Here is a 21,435-nt window from a genome sequence, read left to right as displayed (position 1 = left end):
CCAGGAGTTGGTGATGGACAGGGAGGCCTGTGTTGGTGATGGATAGGGAGGCACGCTGCGGTTCATGGGGTTACAAAGAGTCGGATACGACTGAGCGACTGAACTGAACTGAACTTGATTGAGTCTTGGAAGATTGAAGTTTTCTAAGAAAGAATAGATATGCAAAGTTAAATAGAAGTAGATGAAGAAGGTTTATATACATTAAAGATTAACTGCTAGGAGAAAAGAACAGTAGGAAAGGCAAAGAAGGGAATAAATGTAAAAAAAATTAAAAATTAAAAAAATATTTTAAAAAATTAAAAATTAAAATTATAAAAAAGAAAAGAAAGAAAAAAAAGGAAGAAGAAAGAAAAAAGGAAAAGAAAAAAAAGGAAAACTGTAAAAGCCCAATGTAGAGGCAGAGGTTTATAACATCAGTAAAAATTGTGACTGAATATACACATATACATATACACCCATAAGCAAAATCAAAACAGTCCAAGAAAAATAAAGTACAACAGATTGACCCAGCAAACAAAGGAAACCAAAAATTATATCTCCCAGACAAAACTAACTAAAGCAAAAACTGGAAAACAAAACTAAAGCAAGGTGCCAATTGGGGAATAATGCAATGAAAATAAAACTAACATATGTTGAGAGGAAAGAAAGAAAAGAAAGAATAGATATGCAAAGTTAAATAGAGGTAGATGAAGGAGGTTTATATGCATTAAAGATTAACTGCAAGGGGAAAATAACAGTAGGAAAGGTAAACAAAGAGATAAAAGTAGAAAAATTACAATAGGTTTAAAAATATTAAAAATTAAAATTTTAATTAAATTAATTTTAATTTTAATTTTAAATTTAATTAAATTAAATTTTAAATTTAATTTAATTAAATTAATTTTTAATTAAAAATTAAAATTAATATAGAAAATGAATGAAGAAAGAAAAAAGGGAAAAAAAGGAAAACTCCACAGAACTGCAAAAGCCCAGCTTTGAGGCAAAGGTTTATAAGAACAATAAAAGGTGTGACTGAATATATGCATATACATATGCACCCATAAGCAAAATGAAAACAGTTCAGCAAAAATAAAGTTCAATAGATTGACCTGGTGAACAAAGGAAACCAAAAATTTTATCTACCAAAACAAAACTAACTAAAGCACAAACTGGAAAACAAAACTAAAGCAAGGTGCCAATCGGGGAATAAAGCAATGAAAATAAAACTAACAAATATGTTGAGGAAAGAAAGAATAGATATGCAAAGTTAAATATAGATAGATAAAGAAGATTTATACACATTAAGGATTAACTGCAAGGGGAAAAGGACAGTAGGAAAAGCAAACAAAGGAATAAATGTAGAAAACATAATAGTTTTTAAAAATTAAATTTAAAAAAAGAGAAAAAAGGAAAACTCTGCAGAAATGCAAAAGCTCAACAGAGAGGCAAAGGTTTATAACAACTATAAAAAAATGTGACATAAAAAAGCACAAAAGCTTAATTAGATTTCATAATGCCAATAAAATCGACAACTACAACAAAGCGGGTGAAAAAAAGGAAAAAAATCCAAAAGAATCTAGAGAACAAATCAAAACTCTTATGTTAAGAACAATAAATGTTTTTCTTGAGTCACTGCTGTCAGAGTCCTTTCCCTCGCTGGGAGTCACAGTCCACCTCACCTCCCTAGGATGCCCTCCAACACTGTGCTCATCTCCAGACCTGCTGTGGGGGCAGCTCAGATTCTAATCTGGTCCTGCTCCTGTGTGTTCTTGCCTCCAGTGTCCACAGCTGTCAGAACTAGTGTGTTCTCTTTTGTGGGAGCTCTCAATGACCTTTTATATATTCCATAGACACAGAGTCTGCCTAGTTGATTGTGTGGATTTAATCTGCAGCTTGTACAGCTGGTGGGAAGGTTTTGGTTCTTCTTCCTTAGCCACACTGCCCCTGGGTTTCAATTGTGGTTTTATTTCCACCTCTGCGTGTGGGTTGTCCACTGGGATTTGCTCCTGAGGCTGCCCTGGAGGACTTGGGTTTGCCCTTGTGAGGGCCAGTTGAGGTGGTGCAGCTGCTTGGGTTGCAGGGGTTCTGACGGCACCAGGTACTCAGAGGAGTTGGCGGCTAGAGCAGAAGGGAATACAGTGCTCTAGAAGGGTATGCAGTATTGGCCCATATGTTCCAGAATTCTTGCCTGGAGAACCCTGCTCCCTGACAGAGAAGTCTGGCAGGCCACAGTCTGCAGGGTTGCAGAGTCGGACACTACTGAAGCGACGCTGTGCGCATAGATGCAAGACTTTTTTTGCCTGTGGCAGCTCTGCCCCAGTGAGAGTTGAGTGTGAAGGTGGTGCAGCTGCTTGGCTTGCGGGGACTCTGGCGATGCCAAGTGTGCAGGGACACAGACTGCCTCCGCTGCAGGAGTTATGGCCCTATCAGAGTTTTTTTGAGCCTCTTGTAGTTGGCAATCAGAAGGCCTCTTTGGCCAGTCTTTCTATGTAGCTCTGCCTGTTCAGGCACTGAGAGGGCTCCCTTGCCTGGGGTCCTTCTCTGTTGTTTGGTGCATTGGGCACATAGAAGGGCCCCCTGGTTGGGGTCCTACTCTGTAGATCCATGTGTCAGTCACTTAAAGGGGCACCCTGGGCGGGGTCCTACCCTGTAGTTCAGTGCATCAGGCATTTGATGGGTCAGCCTCTCTATTGTTCAGGTGCTGATGCTGGTGTGTGGGGTGAGAGAGGCTATGGTGATGGCTTAACCCCTACACATGACTCAGCAGTATTGCCTTGCTTCCATGGCTGCCTGGCTTTCCTCTACAGGCATTTCCCACCATAATCTCCTCCCTCATACCCCCTCGATCCCGTCTCTTCGCAGCCAACAGCAGCCCTCACCCTGGGATTGCTCCACAGTTCCTAAACTCCAGCTCCCAGCTGCTGCGCTTTCTAGAGGACTTGCGTCCCTGTCCGGGGTATGTGTGGCTGCAGCAAGGACTGTCTGATTCTCATTCCATTTAGGCTACCACAGATCAGCTGTTTCACTCTCAGCCTCAAATGTTTCTCCTCTGACTTAGACAATTGCCCCGATGTGGGGATTGGACCCCTGCTTCAGTTCCCCCACCTGCCGAGGGCAGGTCCAGTCCTTCTAACACTCCTGTTTTTCCCCCTAGTTCCTTCATCCTACCGAGTTTTGCATGGTTCCATATATTCTTTTCCACTGGTCAGGTACTCCTGTCCGCTCTCACCCGGCATTCTGCATGCACTTCTGTGTCTGAAGATATATTCCTGATGTATCCGTGGAGAGAGATGTGCTCCACATCCACCTACTCCTCTGCCGTCTTGTTCTCTTTCTAGGTAGATTTTGACCAGAAGGAGATTTTTACTGTTCTCTAGTTTCATTTGGGCCCCCATTTTGGTTGTAAGGAGGAAGTTCTGCCCCTTATTAGTTTTCCTGAATTTTTAATCAGTTTTGATTTTCTTCCTCTGCTTCCTGAAAGGCAGGGTATTAGAACCCATTTATCTAATGTATCACTCAGTCATATATCCTCACTTTGAGTGTTTTTAGTCTTTTGTTTACCACTTTGTTACAAATGAGTAGGTGGTTGGAGATATTGATGATGGGTTGGTGAGACTGATGATTTATCTGCTGTGGGCTCAGTAAGTTGGCGTTCCTTTGGCATTCTGGAGATTGTGCACTGTTGCATGTAGTTCTTAGTTGTCTGTAACATGTTGATAGAATTAAGGCTTGTTATGAGTGTATCATGTGTGCATGCATGCTCAGTTGCTCAGTTGTGTTCGACTCTGTGACCCCCACAGACTGTAGCCTGCCAGGCTCCTCTGTCCATGGGATTATCCTGGCAAGAATACTGGAGTGGGTTGCCATTTCCTCCTTCAGGTTGGAATCTTTCCAACCCAGGGATCGAACCCGTGTCTCCTGCAACTCCTGCATTAGCAGGTATATTCTTTATCACTGAGCCATATCAGGTAGTCCTTATTGTTATCTTCAAATGGGCTCGAGTATTATAAAAAATATGGAGATGGGCCATATGGTACCACTAAAGTCTAAGTACCTTAAAGGCAGGTACTTGGTTTTCTTTACAATTTTATCCTTAAGTTCTTAGACTGGTGCCTGGTACATTATATTTGGGGGGGGTATATTTTTTATATATATAAGTATATATATAAAATATGTGTGTGTGTTCTGTGAATATATGTTGAATGACTGATAAAACAGATTTGTAGAATGTGGCTAAATTTACTTTCTAAAATGAAAGCTACATACAGTTTACTGCATATATAGAACAAGCAATAAAGAATATTCAGTGAATTTTGATGTCAGTCAACAAGTTTTTTCTCCTTAAGGACTGATGGATCAAGCCAAGGAAATGGTTCTAGTGTGAATCTTCTTTTAGAGTTTGGCAGTCCCTTTGTTGGAGAAGGCAATGGCACCCTACTCCAGTACTCTTGCCTGGAAAGTCCCATGGATGGAGGAGCCTGGTAGGCTGCAGTCCATGGGGTCACTAAGAGTCGGACACGACTGAGCGACTTCCCTTTCACTTTTCACTTTCATGCATTGGAGCAGGAAATGGCAACGCACTCCAGTGTTCTTGCCTGGAGAATCCCAGGGACGGGGGAGCCTGGTGGGCTTTCGTCTGTGGGGTTGCACAGAGTCGGACACGACTGAAGCGACTTAGCAGCAGCAGCAGTCCCTCTGTATTTATCTTACACTTCTCCAGTCTGTCTTAGAATGTCTGCTTCTTGCTTCAGGGCCCTTATTTCAATTTAAGGTAGTCTTTAATTTTTTATCTGTACTTCCTTGCAGTTTATTTTTTAAGTGGTTCCTATGAACGTGTCCCCCTTCCCCCTACTCATGTGTTGAAATCCTAATCCCCAAGGTGATGTTATTAGAATATGGGGCCATTGGAAGGTGATTAGGAATTAGTGCTATTATAAAAGAGATCCCAGAGAGCTCCCTCGCCCCTTCCACCATGTGAGGACCTGGCAGTAAGTCAGTAGTCAGTGACCTGGAAGAAGTCTCTAACCTGAACCCAACCGTGCCGGCACCCTGATTTTGGACTTTGAGCTTCCAGAACTGTGAGAAATAAATTTCTGTTGTTTGTGAGCCACTCAGTCTATGGTATTTTGTTATAGTAGCCCAAATGGACTAAGAGAGTAACCTTACCACTGTGTTACAGAATACTACCTGTCAGTATTTTTTTAGGTTTATGGAAATGACAGCATGACATTACACCTCTCCATTCTTTTTAAATTTTCTTAAAAATTGAAATATAGTTGATGTGCAATACTGTATAAGTTATAGGTGTACAACATAGTGATTCACAATTTTTAAAGGTTGTACTCCACTAATAATTATTATAAAGTATTGGCTCTATTCCCTGAGTTGTAAAATACATGGACCATTTTCCCACATGTTGAACATTGATCTCTGACTGTTGAGGTGATTGGAGAATGGTTTTATTTATTTATTTAATTTTTTAAAAAATTATTACAACTGTTTCTTTTTATTATTATTATTATTTTTAAATTTTATTTTATTTTTAAACTTTACAGTTTGATGTTAGTTTTGCCAAATATCAAAATGAATCTGCCACAGGTATACATGTGTTCCCCATCCTGAACCCTCCTCCCTCCTCCCTCCCCATACCATCCCTCTGGGTCGTCCCAGTGCACCAGCCCCAAACATCCAGTATCGTGCATCGAACCTGGACTGGCGACTTGTTTCATACATGATATTATACCTGCTTCAATGCCATTCTCCCATATCTTCCCACCCTCGCCCTCTCCCACAGAGTCCATAAGACTGTTCTATACATCAGTGTCTCTTTTGCTGTCTCGTACACAGGGTTATTGTTATCATCTTTCTAAGTTCCATATATATGCGTTAGTATACTGTATTGGTGTTTTTCTTTCTGGCTTACTTCACTCTGTATAATAGGCTCCAGTTTCATCCACCTCATTAGAACTGATTCAAATGTATTCTTTTTAATGGCTGAATAATACTCCATTGTGTATACGTACCACAGCTTTCTTATCCATTCATCTGCTGATGGACATCTAGGTTGCTTCCATGTCCTGGCTATTATAAACAGTGCTGCGATGAACACTGGGGCACACGTGTCTCTTTCCCTTCTGGTTTCCTCAGTGTGTATGCCCAGCAGTGGGATTGCTGGATCATAAGGTAGTTTTATTTCCAGTTTTTTAAGGAATCTCCACACTGTTCTCCATAGTGGCTGTACTAGTTTGCATTCCCACCAACGGTGTAAGAGGGTTCCCTTTTCTCCACACCCTTTCCAACATTTATTGCTTGTAGACTTTTGGATCGCAGCCATTCTGACTGGCGTGAAATGGTACCTCATAGTGGTTTTGATTTGCATTTCTCTGATAATGAGTGATGTTGAGCATCTTTTCATGTGTTTGTTAGCCATCTGTATGTCTTCTTTGGAGAAATGTCTATTTAGTTCTTTGGCCCATTTTTTGATTGGGTCATTTATTTTTCTGGAGTTGAGCTGGAGGAGTTGCTTGTATATTTTTGAGATTAGTTGTTTGTCAGTTGCTTCATTTGCTATTATTTTCTCCCATTCTGAAGGCTGTCTTTTCACCTTGCTAATAGTTTCCTTTGATGTGCAGAAGCTTTTAAGTTTAATTAGGTCCCATTTGTTTATTTTTGCTTTTATTTCCAATATTCTGGGAGGTGGGTCATAGAGGATCCTGCTGTGATGTATGTCGGAGAGTGTTTTGCCTATGTTCTCCTCTAGGAGTTTTATAGTTTCTGGTCTTATGTTTAGATCTTTAATCCATTTTGAGTTTATTTTTGTGTATGGTGTTAGAAAGTGTTCTAGTTTCATTCTTTTACAAGTGGTTGACCAGATTTCCCAGCACCACTTGTTAAAGAGATTGTCTTTAATCCATTGTATGTTCTTGCCTCCTTTGTCAAAGATAAGGTGTCCATATGTGTGTGGATTTATCTCTGGGCTTTCTGTTTTGTTCCATTGATCTATATTTCTGTCTTTGTGCCAGTATCATACTGTCTTGATAACTGTGGCTTTGTAGTAGAGCCTGAAATCAGGTAGGTTGATTCCTCCAGTTCCATTCTTCTTTCTCAAGATAGCTTTGGCTATTCGAGGTTTTTTGTATTTCCATACAAATTGGGAAATTATTTGTTCTAGCTCTGTGAAGAATACCGTTGGTAGCTTGATAGGGATTGCATTGAATCTATAAATTGCTTTGGGTAGTATACTCATTTTCACTATATTGATTCTTCCAATCCATGAACATGGTATATTTCTCCATCTGTTAGTGTCCTCTTTGATTTCTTTCACCAGTGTTTTATAGTTTTCAATATATAGGTCTTTAGTTTCTTAAGTAGATATATTCCTAAGTATTTTATTCTTTCCATTGCAATGGTGAATGGAATTGTTTCCTTAATTTCTCTTTCTGTTTTCTCATTATTAGTGTATAGGAATGCAAGGGATTTCTGTGTGTTGATTTTATATCCTGCAACTTTACTATAATCATTGATTAGTTCTAGTAATTTTCTGGTGGAGTCTTTAGGGTTTTCTATGTAGAGGATCATGTCATCTGCACATAGTGAGAGTTTTACTTCTTCTTTTCCAATTTGGATTCCTTTTATTTCTTTTTCTGCTCTGATTGCTGTGGCCAAAACTTCCAAAACTATGTTGAATAGTAATGGTGAAAGTGGGCACCCTTGTCTTGTTCCTGACTTTAGAGGAAATGCTTTCAATTTTTCACCATTGAGGATAATGTTTGTTGTGGGTTTGTCATATATAGCTTTTATTATGGAGAATGGTTTAAACTCCTGTTAGGTGAAGAGTCACTTCCTGCTTACACATCCTCTGTAGTATCATTAAACATCCCCTAAGAGACAGTGCCTCAGGGACATTGTCATTTAATCATTTCATGATCAGTATTATCTGGGATATAGTGTTATCTTTGAATTGTACTATAATTTGAAAATTGAATTGCAGGTTTAATAGTTCTTAAAATTCTAGTTTTGATAAGGTTACACGTCATTATATTTAAGTCTAAATATCTTGAAAATCTGTTTTAAATGAAGGCTTCATATCATAACTTCCTAAAACTTACCAGGTTTTGAACTTAGTGGCTATGTTGATATCACTGAGATCATCAGTATAGTATTTATGTCAAACTAGTAAATTTATTTCCTTTTCTCTGTGTGTCTTGCAGCAACTTGTCCATGTTTAAGAGCTGCCAGATGTTCTTTGAGCATTTTAATATATTAGTAGTATTTGCATTTACACCTTTGGCAGAAAGACATCCAAATTTGGAGACAGGTTACATGTGTTTCTTACTCCTTTTGTATTACACTGTCTAAATAGTCTTGGGAAGCTGAAGAGATGACATCTATGAGCTTTTGGAGTGTAGTTGCCTAAGGATAAACTGGGTTTGACTTCATTAGTGCACTGATAGGTTTGTGTAGAGTTATTATAGCATTAATCAATTTGATGGATTGGAAATATGACAGTACTGAAGCAGCATGTATTATTAGTGCCTATTATTCTACAAATCATGTCTTCACCTATATTCATATGCCAGAGGAGTCATGTTGTACATTAAGAATGCAGAACTTAAAAAAAAAAAAATCAGCAACAGGGCATCTCTTTTCACTGCCCTTTTCTTGTCCTTTTAGATTAGATCATCAAGAGGTGGACTTTGGAACTAGACTTGTTTATTAGGTCACAGCACTTTGATGCTGTGATATGAGTGGAATACCCTGAATTGAGTGGAATAGACAGATCATCTGGCACCAGAAATACTTATCACCCAACTTGATACTTGAGAGAATACTGCAGGTAAAATGGAGTATTTAAGAATCTTAGGTGTATACATATGTTAATTTGTTGGCAGTAGTCATTTCTCTAAAAGTTGTAATGGATTAATAGTAAAGAATGTTGGTGTTTTTGTTGTGAAGTCGCTCAGTCGTGTCCGACTCTTTGTGACCCCATGGACTGTAGCCTACTAGGCTCCTCCCTCCATGGGATTCTCCAGGCAAGAGTACTGGAGTGGGTTGCCATTTCCTTCTCCAGGGGATCTTCCCGACTCAGGGATCGAACCCGGGTCTCCAGCATTCCAGGCAGACGCTTTAACCTCTGAGCCACCAGGGGGTTGATAAAACTTAAAAGTAGTAGGTACCTTAAAGAGAATTAAATGAGAATCAAATGTGTATTTTGGGGGGCTGTGAGAATTATTTTACCGTGTATGCATTTCTAGCATAAATTTGTGTGTTTAGATGTTATTTATTTTATGTTAAGGTTTTCACAAGTCCAAGAGTGTGTATTCTCTCTCTTTCTAAACTTTCTTCTCCAACCTAAATACTTATAGGAGATAGAAATTATCTATGAAAAGCTTTGAAATTTATTTCCATAAAAAAGCCCTCTATCTCACTAAAGGTTGCAACTTGAAGAGGAATCAGCTTTGCTCCTAGTGAAAGAGACATTAGTGTAAAATTCTCAAGATAATTTTACCTAGATAAAATTGGAAAGACAGTAAAGGACAAAGGGGTTAAAAGACTTCTAATAGTGTTATTGGAATAGGAAGTGTTGAGGTGCTCCAATATTTGCTTTATTTCTAGATGTTTTAAATTTATACCTATAAAATAGTATATTTCTTCTTTATAAAAATGATAAACATTTTCATGGATTTTTTGCTAGGGAATGGGACATCATTGTAATGTTTAAAAGTGAATTAATATAGGTCACTAAGAATGTCTTAGTGTAAGTTATTTCTTTGATATGAAAATGAGATAGTAGTTTCTGATTGTAAAAGAATTAACTTCTGAAAGGTGGGTAATTTTACTTTGGAACTCGTGTGATAAAGATTAGTTTTTAAATGATACTTAGACCAAAATAATTTAAATATTGCTTAATTTGAATTTCATGTTTTTCCATATATTGTATATATTGTTATTAATATTGTATTCAGTTTGGGGCAGTTAAGAAGCTGAGTCTTTAATAAATACTCTCAGGATCATGGGAATTTTCACATTCTAGGAACTTACTGCCTAGAAAGGAAGATAAGATATTGACATAATAATAGAATAGAGTAGAAAGCAATATATGATATAAGACAAGTGCAAACTGCTATGAGCAGTATGGATAAAGGAGAAATTAGATTTTTTTAGTTACAGAAGCCTTCTTGATGGAGGTAGCATTTTAAGCTTGGTCTTGAAAAAGATGTAGGATTCGGGCATGCAATGGGAAGAAATATTCTGGGTAGAGGGTAACAGTTTGAGCAAAGTCACTAAGGTGAGAAAGTATAAAGTATACGGGGGAAATTTTAAATACTGTGGTAGGATGCAAGGGTCCTATTATTAGATGGTTGGGTAGTCAGGTATTCCCTCCACCCCACATTAATTTGTGTGTGTTCTTTCCAAGCTTTTTTTGTGGTCAAAAAGATGATTTCGCTAGAATAGAGAAGGACTTGTCTTTGATCAAGGGTATGTGAATGGCTGAGTTCCCTGATGAAACTTCAAATAAGTAGTTATTTAATTTGAACTGTGTTTTCTAAAGTGGGGTTAGGTGTATATACAGGGGTTTTGTGCTAGATAATCTTTTCATGTATGGAAAAGAAATATTGGAATTTAGGTTTCAACTTTTTAACTGTTTTCTTAGTGTGTTTTATAATGTGCATGATTCACTAGGTTAGGAATACCAGCTATATGATTTCCAAATCTATTTGGGTCTGCTACTCAAATGTTTTATTGATGGGGACAAGAGATTTTAAAAAGTGGTAATCCCTAGGTTAGGGTTAAAGAATATGGACAGGGGAATAGTGAGATGACTTGTCAGATGGTTGAGGGCATCGGTGATGGTCTTAGGAGTATTGCAACAGTAATATCCAATGGACATTATGTATTTGATATAAAACAGAAACAGATTTCCAGTTTTAGGGTAAGTTTACAGGATTAGATTCTGCCAACTATTTCAGGGAGCTGTTTAATATTTTTATAGTTGTGTTACTGGTTGTAGAGCTGGAGTTCTCTGAGGCTTCCTTGGGGGCTCAGTTGGTAAAGAATCTGCCTGCAATACAGGAGACCCAGGTCAGGAAGATCTCCTAGAGAAGGAAATGGCAACCCATTCCAGTATTCTTACCTGAAGAATTCCATGGACAGAGAAGCCTGGTGAACTACAGTCCATGGGGGACTGTAGAACTACAGTCTACAGTCTACAATCAGAGAGTCAGATAAGAGCGACTTACCCTTTCACTTTATCCAGAGAACCCCAATGTGTGTGTTAGTCTCTCAGTCATATCTGACTCTTTGCGACCTCCTTCTCTAGAGGATCTTCCCGACCCAGGGATCAAATCTGGATCTCTTGCATTGCAGGCAGATTCTTTACCATCTGAGCTACCAGGGATACAAATTTACCTTTTTTGGCCATTTTGTATAGTTTTCTTGTCTTCTCTGCTGCATTTTTAGCCTAAACAGTACAGAGTCATTAACAATAATGATAGCAGTAATAGTAAAAACAAACATTTATTCAACTAACATTTACTGATTGCCTATTTGGCACTGGGTTCTAGAAATGAAAGTGAAAGTAAAGTCTCTCAGTCGTGTCCAACTCTTTTCTACCCCGTGGACTGTAGGCCACCAGGCTCCTCCATCCATGGGATTTCCCAGGCAAGAGTACTGGAGTGGGTTGCCGTTTCCTTCTCCAGGGGATCTTCCTGACCCAGGGATCGAACCCAGGTCTCCCACTTTGCAGGCAGACGCTTTAACCTATGAGCCACCAGGAAAGCCCTCTAGGAATGAAGTGGTAAGCAAAAATCAGAACTGAACACTGAATTCATGGGGCTTACATTCTAGTGGGGGAGATAAACAAATAGTCCTCAAATCCCTGTGAAAATGTTGACTATGGTAAGTGGTACAAAGGAGTGTACATGCTATTTAAGCTTGGAAAAGAGAGGGTTTGAACTATTCTAGAGGTCACTGAAGTCTTCCCTGAGGACAGGACCAGCTACATAATTTGTAGGGCCCAGTGCAAGATGAAAATGTGGAGCCCCCTTGTTTAAAAGAATTCTAGGACTGCCATAGTAGACTGTTAACCTGAGAGTAGAACCCTTCAAGTACCAGCCCTGTGCAGCTGCTCAGGTTGTATGTCCATGAAGCTGGACCAACATAAGGAAGTGATGTTTTTGCTGAGATGTAAGGACACGGTGGGAGGGAAAGATTGCTCCAGGGTAAGGGAAACACTCTAATGGCAGAAAGAGCCTCTTGTTGAGGGTGAAGGAGGAGAGTGAAAGAGCTGGCTAAAGACTAAATATTAAAAAAAACTAAGGTCATGGCACCTGGCCCCATTTCTTCATGGCAAATAGAAAGGGAAAAGGTGGAAGTAGGGACGGATTTCCTCTTTTTGGGCTCCAAAATCACTGTGGATGGTGACTGCAGCCATGAAATGAGAAGATGACTGCTTCTTGGCAGGAAAGCCATTACAAACCTGGACAGTGTGTTGAAAAGCAGAGACGTTACTCTGCCGACAAAGGTTCACATGGTCGAGGCTATGGTCTTTCTAGTGGTCATGTGTGGTTGTGAGAGCTGGACCATAAAAAAAGCAGAAAGCCGAAGAATTGATGCTTTTGAACTGTGGTGCTGGAGAAGACTCCTGAAAGTCCTGTGGACAGCAAGATCAAACCAGTCAACCTTAAGGGAGATCAACCTTGAATATTTACTGGAAAGACTGATGCTGAAGCTGAAGCTCCAGTATTTTGGTCATCTGATGTGAACAGATGACTCATTGGAAAAGTACCTGATGCTGGGAAAGATTGAGGGCAGAAAGAGTAGAGGGCGTCGGAGGATGAGATGGTTGGACAGCATCACCGATGCAATGAACATGAACTTGGGCAAACTCCAGGAGATGGTGAAGGACAGGGAGGCCTGGCGTGCTGCAGTCCATGGGGTCGCAAAGAGTTGAACACGACTGAGCAACTGAACAACAACAAAGGAAACAGCTTAAATGAATTTCTGGTGCAGGAAGAAACATGATGCGTTCAGAAACTGGGTGAAGGCCAGTGTGGCTGGTGTACAGAGTGGTTGGAAAAGAATATTGAGGCCTGAGAGGTAGAGAGAGCGATGTGTAAGGTCAAGTTGATCTTTATTCCAAAAGCCACAGAACTGTTGAGGTGTATTAAGCATAAAGTCTACTTTTGATATGTTAATTATACCAGTATCTTGTATCCTGACAGCCTTGGACAATGTTCTCTCTCAGTCCCCGTTTTTTAATCAGTCTCCTTTCCAGAAACTTTTAGTCTCACCTTCTATATTTATTCTAAGGCTGGTCCTTCCTTAAGGCAAGTCTAAAAAAAAGGCTCTTCACATCAGGGAGAGCTTTTGGTGGTAGAACTTGAAAGTAGGATGAGTCATGAAATTTTACTCTCTGTTGGATTAGTGTGGTCTAAAACATTTTAGGTTGACTGAGGTAAAACTAGTAAGAGATGAAAATGTTTTAATATTGTTTTAAAAAGATTTTTGATTTTAAATGCTGAGATATTTAAGGCTTTTATCAGCACTATGATTTTGAATTTGTCATCTCCCTCTCTTTTATACATGATCAAGGGCAAGGGTGGGTATTGACTTGCCTGACCTTTGGAAAGAGGAGTGGGGAATAATCGTATTTTTGGACTTTGTCTTTCACATAATAGGCATTCTCAATGAAAAGGCTTTATATAATATTACCCAAACCAAGAAATAGGCTTTGTACTTTGTTATGTGTGTATAATGTTTATGATTCCTAGACTTACTTATTATGAAGGCTCATTTCCTAGAAAGATAGCTACGTGGTTGATTTGTAGATCCAATGCCATGCCACACAATTTAGGATTTTCGCTGTTGTCTCTCTACTGAATAACACACCAGCCGTTTCTTCTCCCATGCCATGCTTAAAATGTGAGCTGATTCACATAAGTGATGCACTTAAATCAATGATGTTTATATTTTCTGAACTGCTCATGGGTGAGATCATTCCCTGCATACTCTGCCATTTCTTGCCTTCTGGTCTGTGGGTGTACTGGAATTCCAAGCTGTTGAAATAGCATGGTTATATAGGTTTATATCAGCTTGCCTTCCCTTTTTAAATGAAATGTTCTGTTTGTGACCCACTTCGGTATTCTTGCCTGGAGAATCCCATGGACCGAGGAGCCTGGTGGGCTACAGTCCATGGGGTCGCAAAGAGTCAGACACGACTGAGCAACTTCACTTTCTCTTGTTTCTTTTTTCTGTTTGTGAAGACAACATCAAATGTTTTGGCAGAGTTACTTTCTGAGAATTTATTTTCAGTAATAGTTTCTGCGTTAGAGCAGAAATTAGATAAAGGAAAATATACTCTGCCAACCCCATTTTCAGCTTTAGGTTCTTAATAACAACTTAAAAAAAATAATTTTCTTTTCTTCCTTTCTTTATTTTTGGATTTGCTGGGTCTTCGTTGCTGTGTGGGCTTTTCTCTGCTTGCTGTGAGCAGGGGCTACCCTTTGTTGTGGTGCACGGGTTTCTCATTGCGGTGGCTTCTCTTTTTGTGGCGCATTAACTCTGTATCTGTAGCACATTGGCTTCAGTAGTTGTGTTCCCGGGCTGAGTAGTTGTGGCATATAAGCTTAGTTGCTCTGTGGCATGTGGAATCTTCCCGAACCAGGGATCAAACCCATGTCTCCTGCATTGGCAGGCAGATTCTTTACCCCTGAGCCACCAGGGAAGCCCAGTTCAACTCCTTTTTTCTTATTTGTGGTTGAGTAAATACTTTGGCCACCTCATGCGAAGAGTTGACTCATTAGAAAAGACCCTGATGCTGGGAGGGATTGGGGGCAGGAGGAGAAGGGGACGACAGAGGATGAGATGGCTGGATGGCATCACCAAATCGATGCACAAGAATTTGGGTGAACTCCGGGAGTCGGTGATGGACAGGGAGGCCTGGTGTGCTGCGATTCATGGGGTCGCAAAGAGTCGAACACGACTGAGCAACTGAACTGAATATGTTACAAGATTTCTTTTAAATATGCTGCTTGTATTAGATCAGGAGAATGGGAGTGGGGCCAGTGATGATAAATGAATTTTTAACTAAAAATTTTTAGTTAAAATTTCATTTAGCTAAACATATAAGTTCCTGTTCTTATGAGACCTCTGGTATTGCAGAGTAGTGGCTTTAGCTTCTGCTTTATTAAAGAACACTTCACTTACATTCAGCATATATTTAATGCTAAATGTATGTTACTGTGTTTTGAAAATTTGTAATCCATGGTCTTGTATGTACACAAAATAGCTAATCAAAAATTAAAATTATCAGAATATTTAATTAGAGCACCCTAGTACCTTAACCGGAGAAGGCAATGGCACCCCACTCCAGTACTCTTGCCTGGAAAATCCCATGGACGGTGGAGCCTGGTGGGCTGCAGTCCATGGGGTTGCTAAGGGTTGGACACGACTGAGCTACTTCACTTTTATGCATTGGAGAGGGAAATGGCAACCCACTCCAGCATTCTTGCCTGGAGAATCCCAGGGACGGGGGAGCCTGGTGGGCTGCTGTCTATGGGGTCGTACGGAGTTGAACACTACTGAAGTGACTTAGCAGCAGCAGCAGTACTTTAACATATTGATCAGTAAAACTTTGATTAGCCAGAATGTTTAGGGAATTGAGTGATAAGCTTAGTATCCGTTTTCTTTCCATGCATGATTAATGAACACCAACTGTATGCAAAACTTGGCACAGTGTGGCATACACAATGCATGTGACACGTTTTTGCCCTCAAGGAACTTAATTTCAGTGTCTTTGGAACTTCTGTAAATTTCATTCCTTTGCTTTATTGCTTTAATAAGATTAATAAATGCATATAATTGAGTCTTTGATGATGTAGGTTCTTATAACAAATGGACCTCACAGTATTGTTCTCATATGAATATAAATGGTGTAGGTATGCTGACCATACAGTTTATCCTAAAAGGTTATTTTTGAGTAGTTTGCAGATGTCAGCTTGTTTTTGTTTCCCTACCTTTTATTTTTAAAACTGTTAACACTGGTTAATTGGATTCTTATTGAAATTTTACTTTGTTAAAAGGTTTACAGTAACGTAGTAAGTATTTAACTGCACTGCCTTTTTGGTATGTGAGTTGAAGTTTGGTAGCTTTTATATATATGTATACAGACAGTCTCCAACTTAACAATGGTTTGACTTAGAATTTTCTGACTTGACAACAGTGCAAAAGTGATATGCATTCAGTAGAAACTGTACTTCAAATTGTGAATTTTGATCTTTGCCTGGGCTAGTGATGTGTAGTGAGATACTCTTATCTTGATGCTGGGCAGCTGCAAGGAGCTGGAGTTCCCAGTCAGCCTGAAATCACAAGGGTGAACAACTGGGACACTTAAAATAATTTTATACCTCTAAAATCTTTCTGTTTTCACTTTCAGTACAGTATTCCATAAATGACATGAGATATTATCAATACTTTATTATAAAACAGGCTTTGTGTTAGGTGATTTCACCCATCTGTAAGCTAATGTAACTGTTCTGAGCACATTTAAGGTAGGCTGCTGCTGCTAAGTCACTTCGGTCGTGTCCGACTCTGTGCCACCCATAGACAGCAGCCCATCAGGCTCCCCATCCCTGGGATTCTCCAGGCAAGAATACTGGAGTGGGTTGCCATTTCCTTTTCCAATGGATGAAAGTGAAAAGTGCAAGTGAAGTCGCTCAGTCGTGTCTGACTCTTAGCGACCCCATGGACTGCAGCCTACCAGGCTCCTCCGTCCATGGGATTTTCCAGGCAAGAGTACTGGAGTGGGGTGCCATTGCCTTCTCCATTAAGGTAGGCTAGGCTAGGCTATAATGTTTGGTAGGTGCGGTATCTTAAATGCATTTTCAAGTTACAGTTTGTAACTCACGGTAAGTTGAGGAAGGTCTGTAATATTGTAGATAACTGTACAAAACTATTAATTATTTGCTTGGTGATTTCATGGTGTCCCTAAGTATAATTTTGTGTAGCCCAGACCAAACCAAATTTTACAGTTTATAATAATTACTACAACTTTTTCTTTTCATTCTAAAGTAGAAGTAAAAGCAAATTAAGGTGTCCACCTCCCACCCTCTCCTAAGACTAAGTGAATACATCTTAAATGATCATTCTTAAAAGAAAAAATGCTTCATGTGTATAAATTTCTTTTTTAAAAAACCAGCTGGAAGTATATATTAAAAAATAATTTGTTGCTGTGTCACAGAGACTGCATTAGTTTAAACACCATAAGAAAAGTTAATCAAATTTCATATACTTGACTGACTTTCTTGCTGACAGCAAATATAGTTAGTGTGTTAGAATTGGTGATTTTGATGTTTTATGGATTTTACAAAGAATTCAGCAAATAATATCCTGAATATTCTGTCTGTGGAGGCATTGCTTCTTATATGCAGTTGACTAGACAAATTCAAATCTAGGGCTTTTTCCAAGCACTGGTAGGTTGCTAATACTCTTTGTAGCTGGAGTCTTTGCTAGATGAGAGGTTAAGAGTCAAGGTCAAGCCTATTAGGCCTAAAATGAGCTTCACCAGCTTTATTTCACATTATTTTGATAGGTACTGCTTCATCGTATTCTCTGTTTTTGTGAGATGATGTTGTTGGGTTCAAGGCAATTAAACGTAGACAACAGGATTCCCCTGTTTAAATATTACCAGCTTATAAAGAAAGATGCACAGCCTGATATGCATAGATTTGATTCTTTCATAAAGTGTCTTCTGAAAATTTACTTAGTTAAAAGTTTACAGTAAAATAAAAATATTGTTTCACTATTTTTCTTTTTGATAGTGAGCTGAAATTCAGTGTCTTTTTATATGTATGAATGTAATTTTGAATATGTCTGTGTTTGAAGAAGACTAAAGGAATAGTAGCATATAGGCAGTTTAATTTTTTTAATTTTCACTTTTGATTGGGCAAAATGTCTTCCATTTCCTCCCCATAAAAAATTAAACTGCCACCAAACATTCATTTAAATGAAATTATCTAACCTGCTTATATAGGTTCTCATAGAATCTACAGTTATGTGACTAGTTGCCATATTTAAGGTATCCTTGGTAATTTAATCCTTGGCAATTTATGCTTGACATTAAATGCTCTAGGCAAATGTATGTGTTTATTAATTTGGTTGGTTATTGATATATTTTTGCCCTGTGTACCTGTTTCCACAGCTGCAGAACCTTGGCCTGAAAATGCTACATTGTATCAGCAACTGAAAGGTAGGTGCTTATTCTCCATTAAAAATGGCTTCATATCAAAATATGTGTGTTCAGTCATGTCTGACTCTTTGTGACCCCACAGACTGTAGCCTGAGACTCCTCTGTCCATGGGATTCTCCAGGCAAGAATACTGGAGTGGGTTGCTGATTTCGTCCTTCAGGGGATCTTCTCAACTCAGGAATCAAACCTGCATCTCCTGTGACTTCTGCATTGACAGGTGGATTCTTTACCACTGAACCACCTGGGAATCCCAGATATATCAAATACATATCAAACATATCAAAATATATTTATTACAAAAAACGCCCATTGATAATGCAATTTAATGCAAAGAGAACATGAAACATGAAGGAATTCCCTTATATAATTTGTCTAGGAGATTTTACTTAAACTTGTATGTGCCAGTGTAAACCAACTCTTCATGGTCTGTAAGGTGCTTAGTTTATTATTGACTCATTATACTGGCTGCTGCAGGCAGGGTAGTATGATGTGGTTGCGGGAGTAGTTGGCAGATTTACTGCGCCAATAGCTGACACAGCAGATTTTTGAAGTCCTGTGGTAAAGTGGGCTCTCAGTAAAAAGGAACTGTTAAAATGTATAGGCTAGGATGGTTCAGGCTCCCTTTAGCAGCTCTTCATATATCATCAGATTACATTATGGACCCCATTTGGGGCTCAGCAGCCTGCTACAGTTGTCAGAAGACTGCAAAGTAATGAAGACTAATAGGCAGCAGCCCTCGTCTTCTAAGCATGGAATTTTTATTGCAGTGAACTTGTCATCTTTCTTTTGTGTGACAGATCTAGACACACTGTGCAATATTAACTGTAAGCTGGTTTTATACGAGTTTGAATGCTTTTAACTAGAGAGGTTTGAACAGAGATGCTATTTTACTTAATGAAAGGGATTATTTCTTAAAAACTTGAAGAAACCTTTCGTTTTTAAGTGAGCCGTTTTATGTACATATTGCTGATAAAATACAATAAGTGATCAAATAGATTTAGAGGAAATAGTCTTCGTTGTTATTTACATAAAATGATACTTTAATCCAAATTATAATCTTGTAACATTGATATAGAACTTCATGATTGCGCTTTCTTTTTAGAAATAGGAATAGTTTTTTAAAATAAAAAACATTTATACGTGTTTTTTACTTGTTTAGTAGTTACGCTTTTGACTCAGACCTTTCATTGTATTTCTACAGGGGAGCAAATTTTGCTTTCTGACAATGCAGCTTCTCTTGCTGTGCAGGTAAATATGTAAATCGTGCAGTATTTTTTTTACTTTTTGCTTTTGGTTAAATATGCTAGTATTGATTATTTGGGGTGATTTTTTCATTTATAGGCACAAACCTATTTTCTAACTTACTTGTAAAGATTTATTCACTACGTATTTAAGTGTCACTCTCTCATTGTACTCATTCTAGCCTTAATCCATTTGGTGGTTATGAAGCAGACATATTTTTCTTCAGCGACGCCTTATATATTTATTGATTACATTAGTGCCTATTATCCCCAGACCACTTATTGAATATAATAGCTCTTGGAGTTTTATATCATGGTTGTGTAATCCAAAAGATTTGTGGCCCTCTAAACATTAAACTGCACTATAGGAAGAATAGGATACTTGGGGATTGTTTGCTTTTAAAGAAAAGAGAAATGTTTATGTAGATTATGGAATTACAAATATTGAAACATTTTGCATATTTAGCTGCTCTTTGTTTGGTTAGCTTGCATAGTTTGAATCACAAAGAGTATTTTAATGAGTAGCACCTAAAAGATAACTTAGAAATTTAAGACATGCCATATGTTGGAAATGAGATTGTGAGCTTCTGGAGGACAGAAAGAAAAGAAAGAGGGACTGCTTTTGCTGCATTCTAGGCATGATGCTAGGCACTTGGTCATCTTGTGTTTTCAACACAACTAGGTCTCTTCTGGCCTTAATAACTATGACTGTTACACAGCCATAGTAAGTCATTCAGTACATTTTACTTTTAAGTTGGAGAAAGAAGGAAAAGATCGAAGGAAATGTGGTTGAACAATATTTGTATGAGTATGAGTATTTTTAAGTTTCTTTCAAGTTTTTTTACTTCTTTTAGAAGATTTGTATATTTTTACCAAGAATATAAATTTTATTTACTTACGTTTATCTTTAGGCACTCATACTATAACTAGTGTATTTTCTTATGTTAATCTTTGAGAAGCAGAAATTCTCGGTTGGTTATATTTAATAAATAAGTACTTTATACTTCCTTTTTGGCAGGGGGCATAAGGAAGTTGGAGTTTGTTTAGTTTTCAAATACTAATAATATAGTGCCTAGCATATAAAGTGTGCTCAGTAAATATTTGTTGAATGAATGGTTTACAAGTGGGGTAGAAGCAGTCTTGCTTGATAACTGATAACACAAGTAAATTATTTGTTATGTATGAAATAGTGTCTTCAGTCTTTATATTTTTGAGAAGATAGCTTCAGGGCACAGTGACTATTTTAGTTGAAGCACTAATTCTTAACCCTGTTTTAGTGGCCATTTTGGGGATAATTCTTTTAAGTCTCATGAAGCTATGGGATATTTTTCCAGAAAACATTGTAACACACACAGATATAGACATACCTAGGCAATTCTGCATATGGTGTCAGGAGGTTTATTGATCTCCCAGCTGAAGCTCTCTGGGTATCCTGTATGAAAAGCCTCTAAAACTGAAGAATATTAGTTTAGGAAGTACTACAGTAATTTTCACCAGTAGGAATGTTATTTTGGGTAAGAGTAGACCAGTGGTTCTTAGCTGAGGGAGGGTTTCAGACTCCCAGAGAACATCTGACAGTGTTTAGACATTTCTGATGGTCACAGCTGTTGGGGAGGCTGTTTTTGGCATCTGCTGGGTAGATGCCAGGGATTCTGTGAAACAGTGCACAAGATAGTCCCGCCCCAGAAAGAATTATCCCACCCTAAATGTAAATGGTGTCAGTGTTAAGAAACCCTAGAATAGATGGCTTAACTAGTTTTTGGCATAAACCAAGATATCAGTATATTACCGTTAAAAAAATTTAACATTTTAAATAATCTGGAGAAGGAAAGAAAAAAGAAATCTTAGTGTGTACCTTCAGTAATTCTGTTTTTCTGGTTCTTATTGATTTGTTTTCTCAACATTCATCTCAAATCGTAGTTGCAATTAAAGCTGAAACCAGAAAATAAGAATCTTTTAAAATGCAGA

At 38.4% G+C, this 21,435-nt stretch overlaps 1 protein-coding gene across 3 annotated transcripts in view; it reads left to right on the top strand.

Moving 5' to 3' along the window:
* Positions 1–21,435, top strand: part of MTX2 (metaxin 2) — a 76,245-nt gene that overhangs the window by 17,652 nt on the left and 37,158 nt on the right. For 2 of the 3 annotated variants that reach the window (XM_025274401.3, XM_006066086.4), the window contains exons 2-3: positions 18,179–18,226; positions 19,428–19,474. In XM_025274401.3, coding sequence (XP_025130186.1) covers positions 18,179–18,226; positions 19,428–19,474 — 95 coding nt within the window. Of the gene's footprint in view, positions 1–8,652; positions 8,816–18,178; positions 18,227–19,427; positions 19,475–21,435 lie in introns of all 3 variants that reach the window. The other variant, XM_025274403.3, reaches the window with a different exon arrangement.

Source organism: Bubalus bubalis, chromosome 2 (genome assembly GCF_019923935.1).
Source record: "Bubalus bubalis isolate 160015118507 breed Murrah chromosome 2, NDDB_SH_1, whole genome shotgun sequence".
Classification (NCBI taxonomy): domain Eukaryota; kingdom Metazoa; phylum Chordata; class Mammalia; order Artiodactyla; family Bovidae; genus Bubalus; species Bubalus bubalis.
The sequence above is the reverse complement of the archived record's forward strand: the minus strand, read 5'-3'. Positions and strand labels throughout refer to the sequence as shown.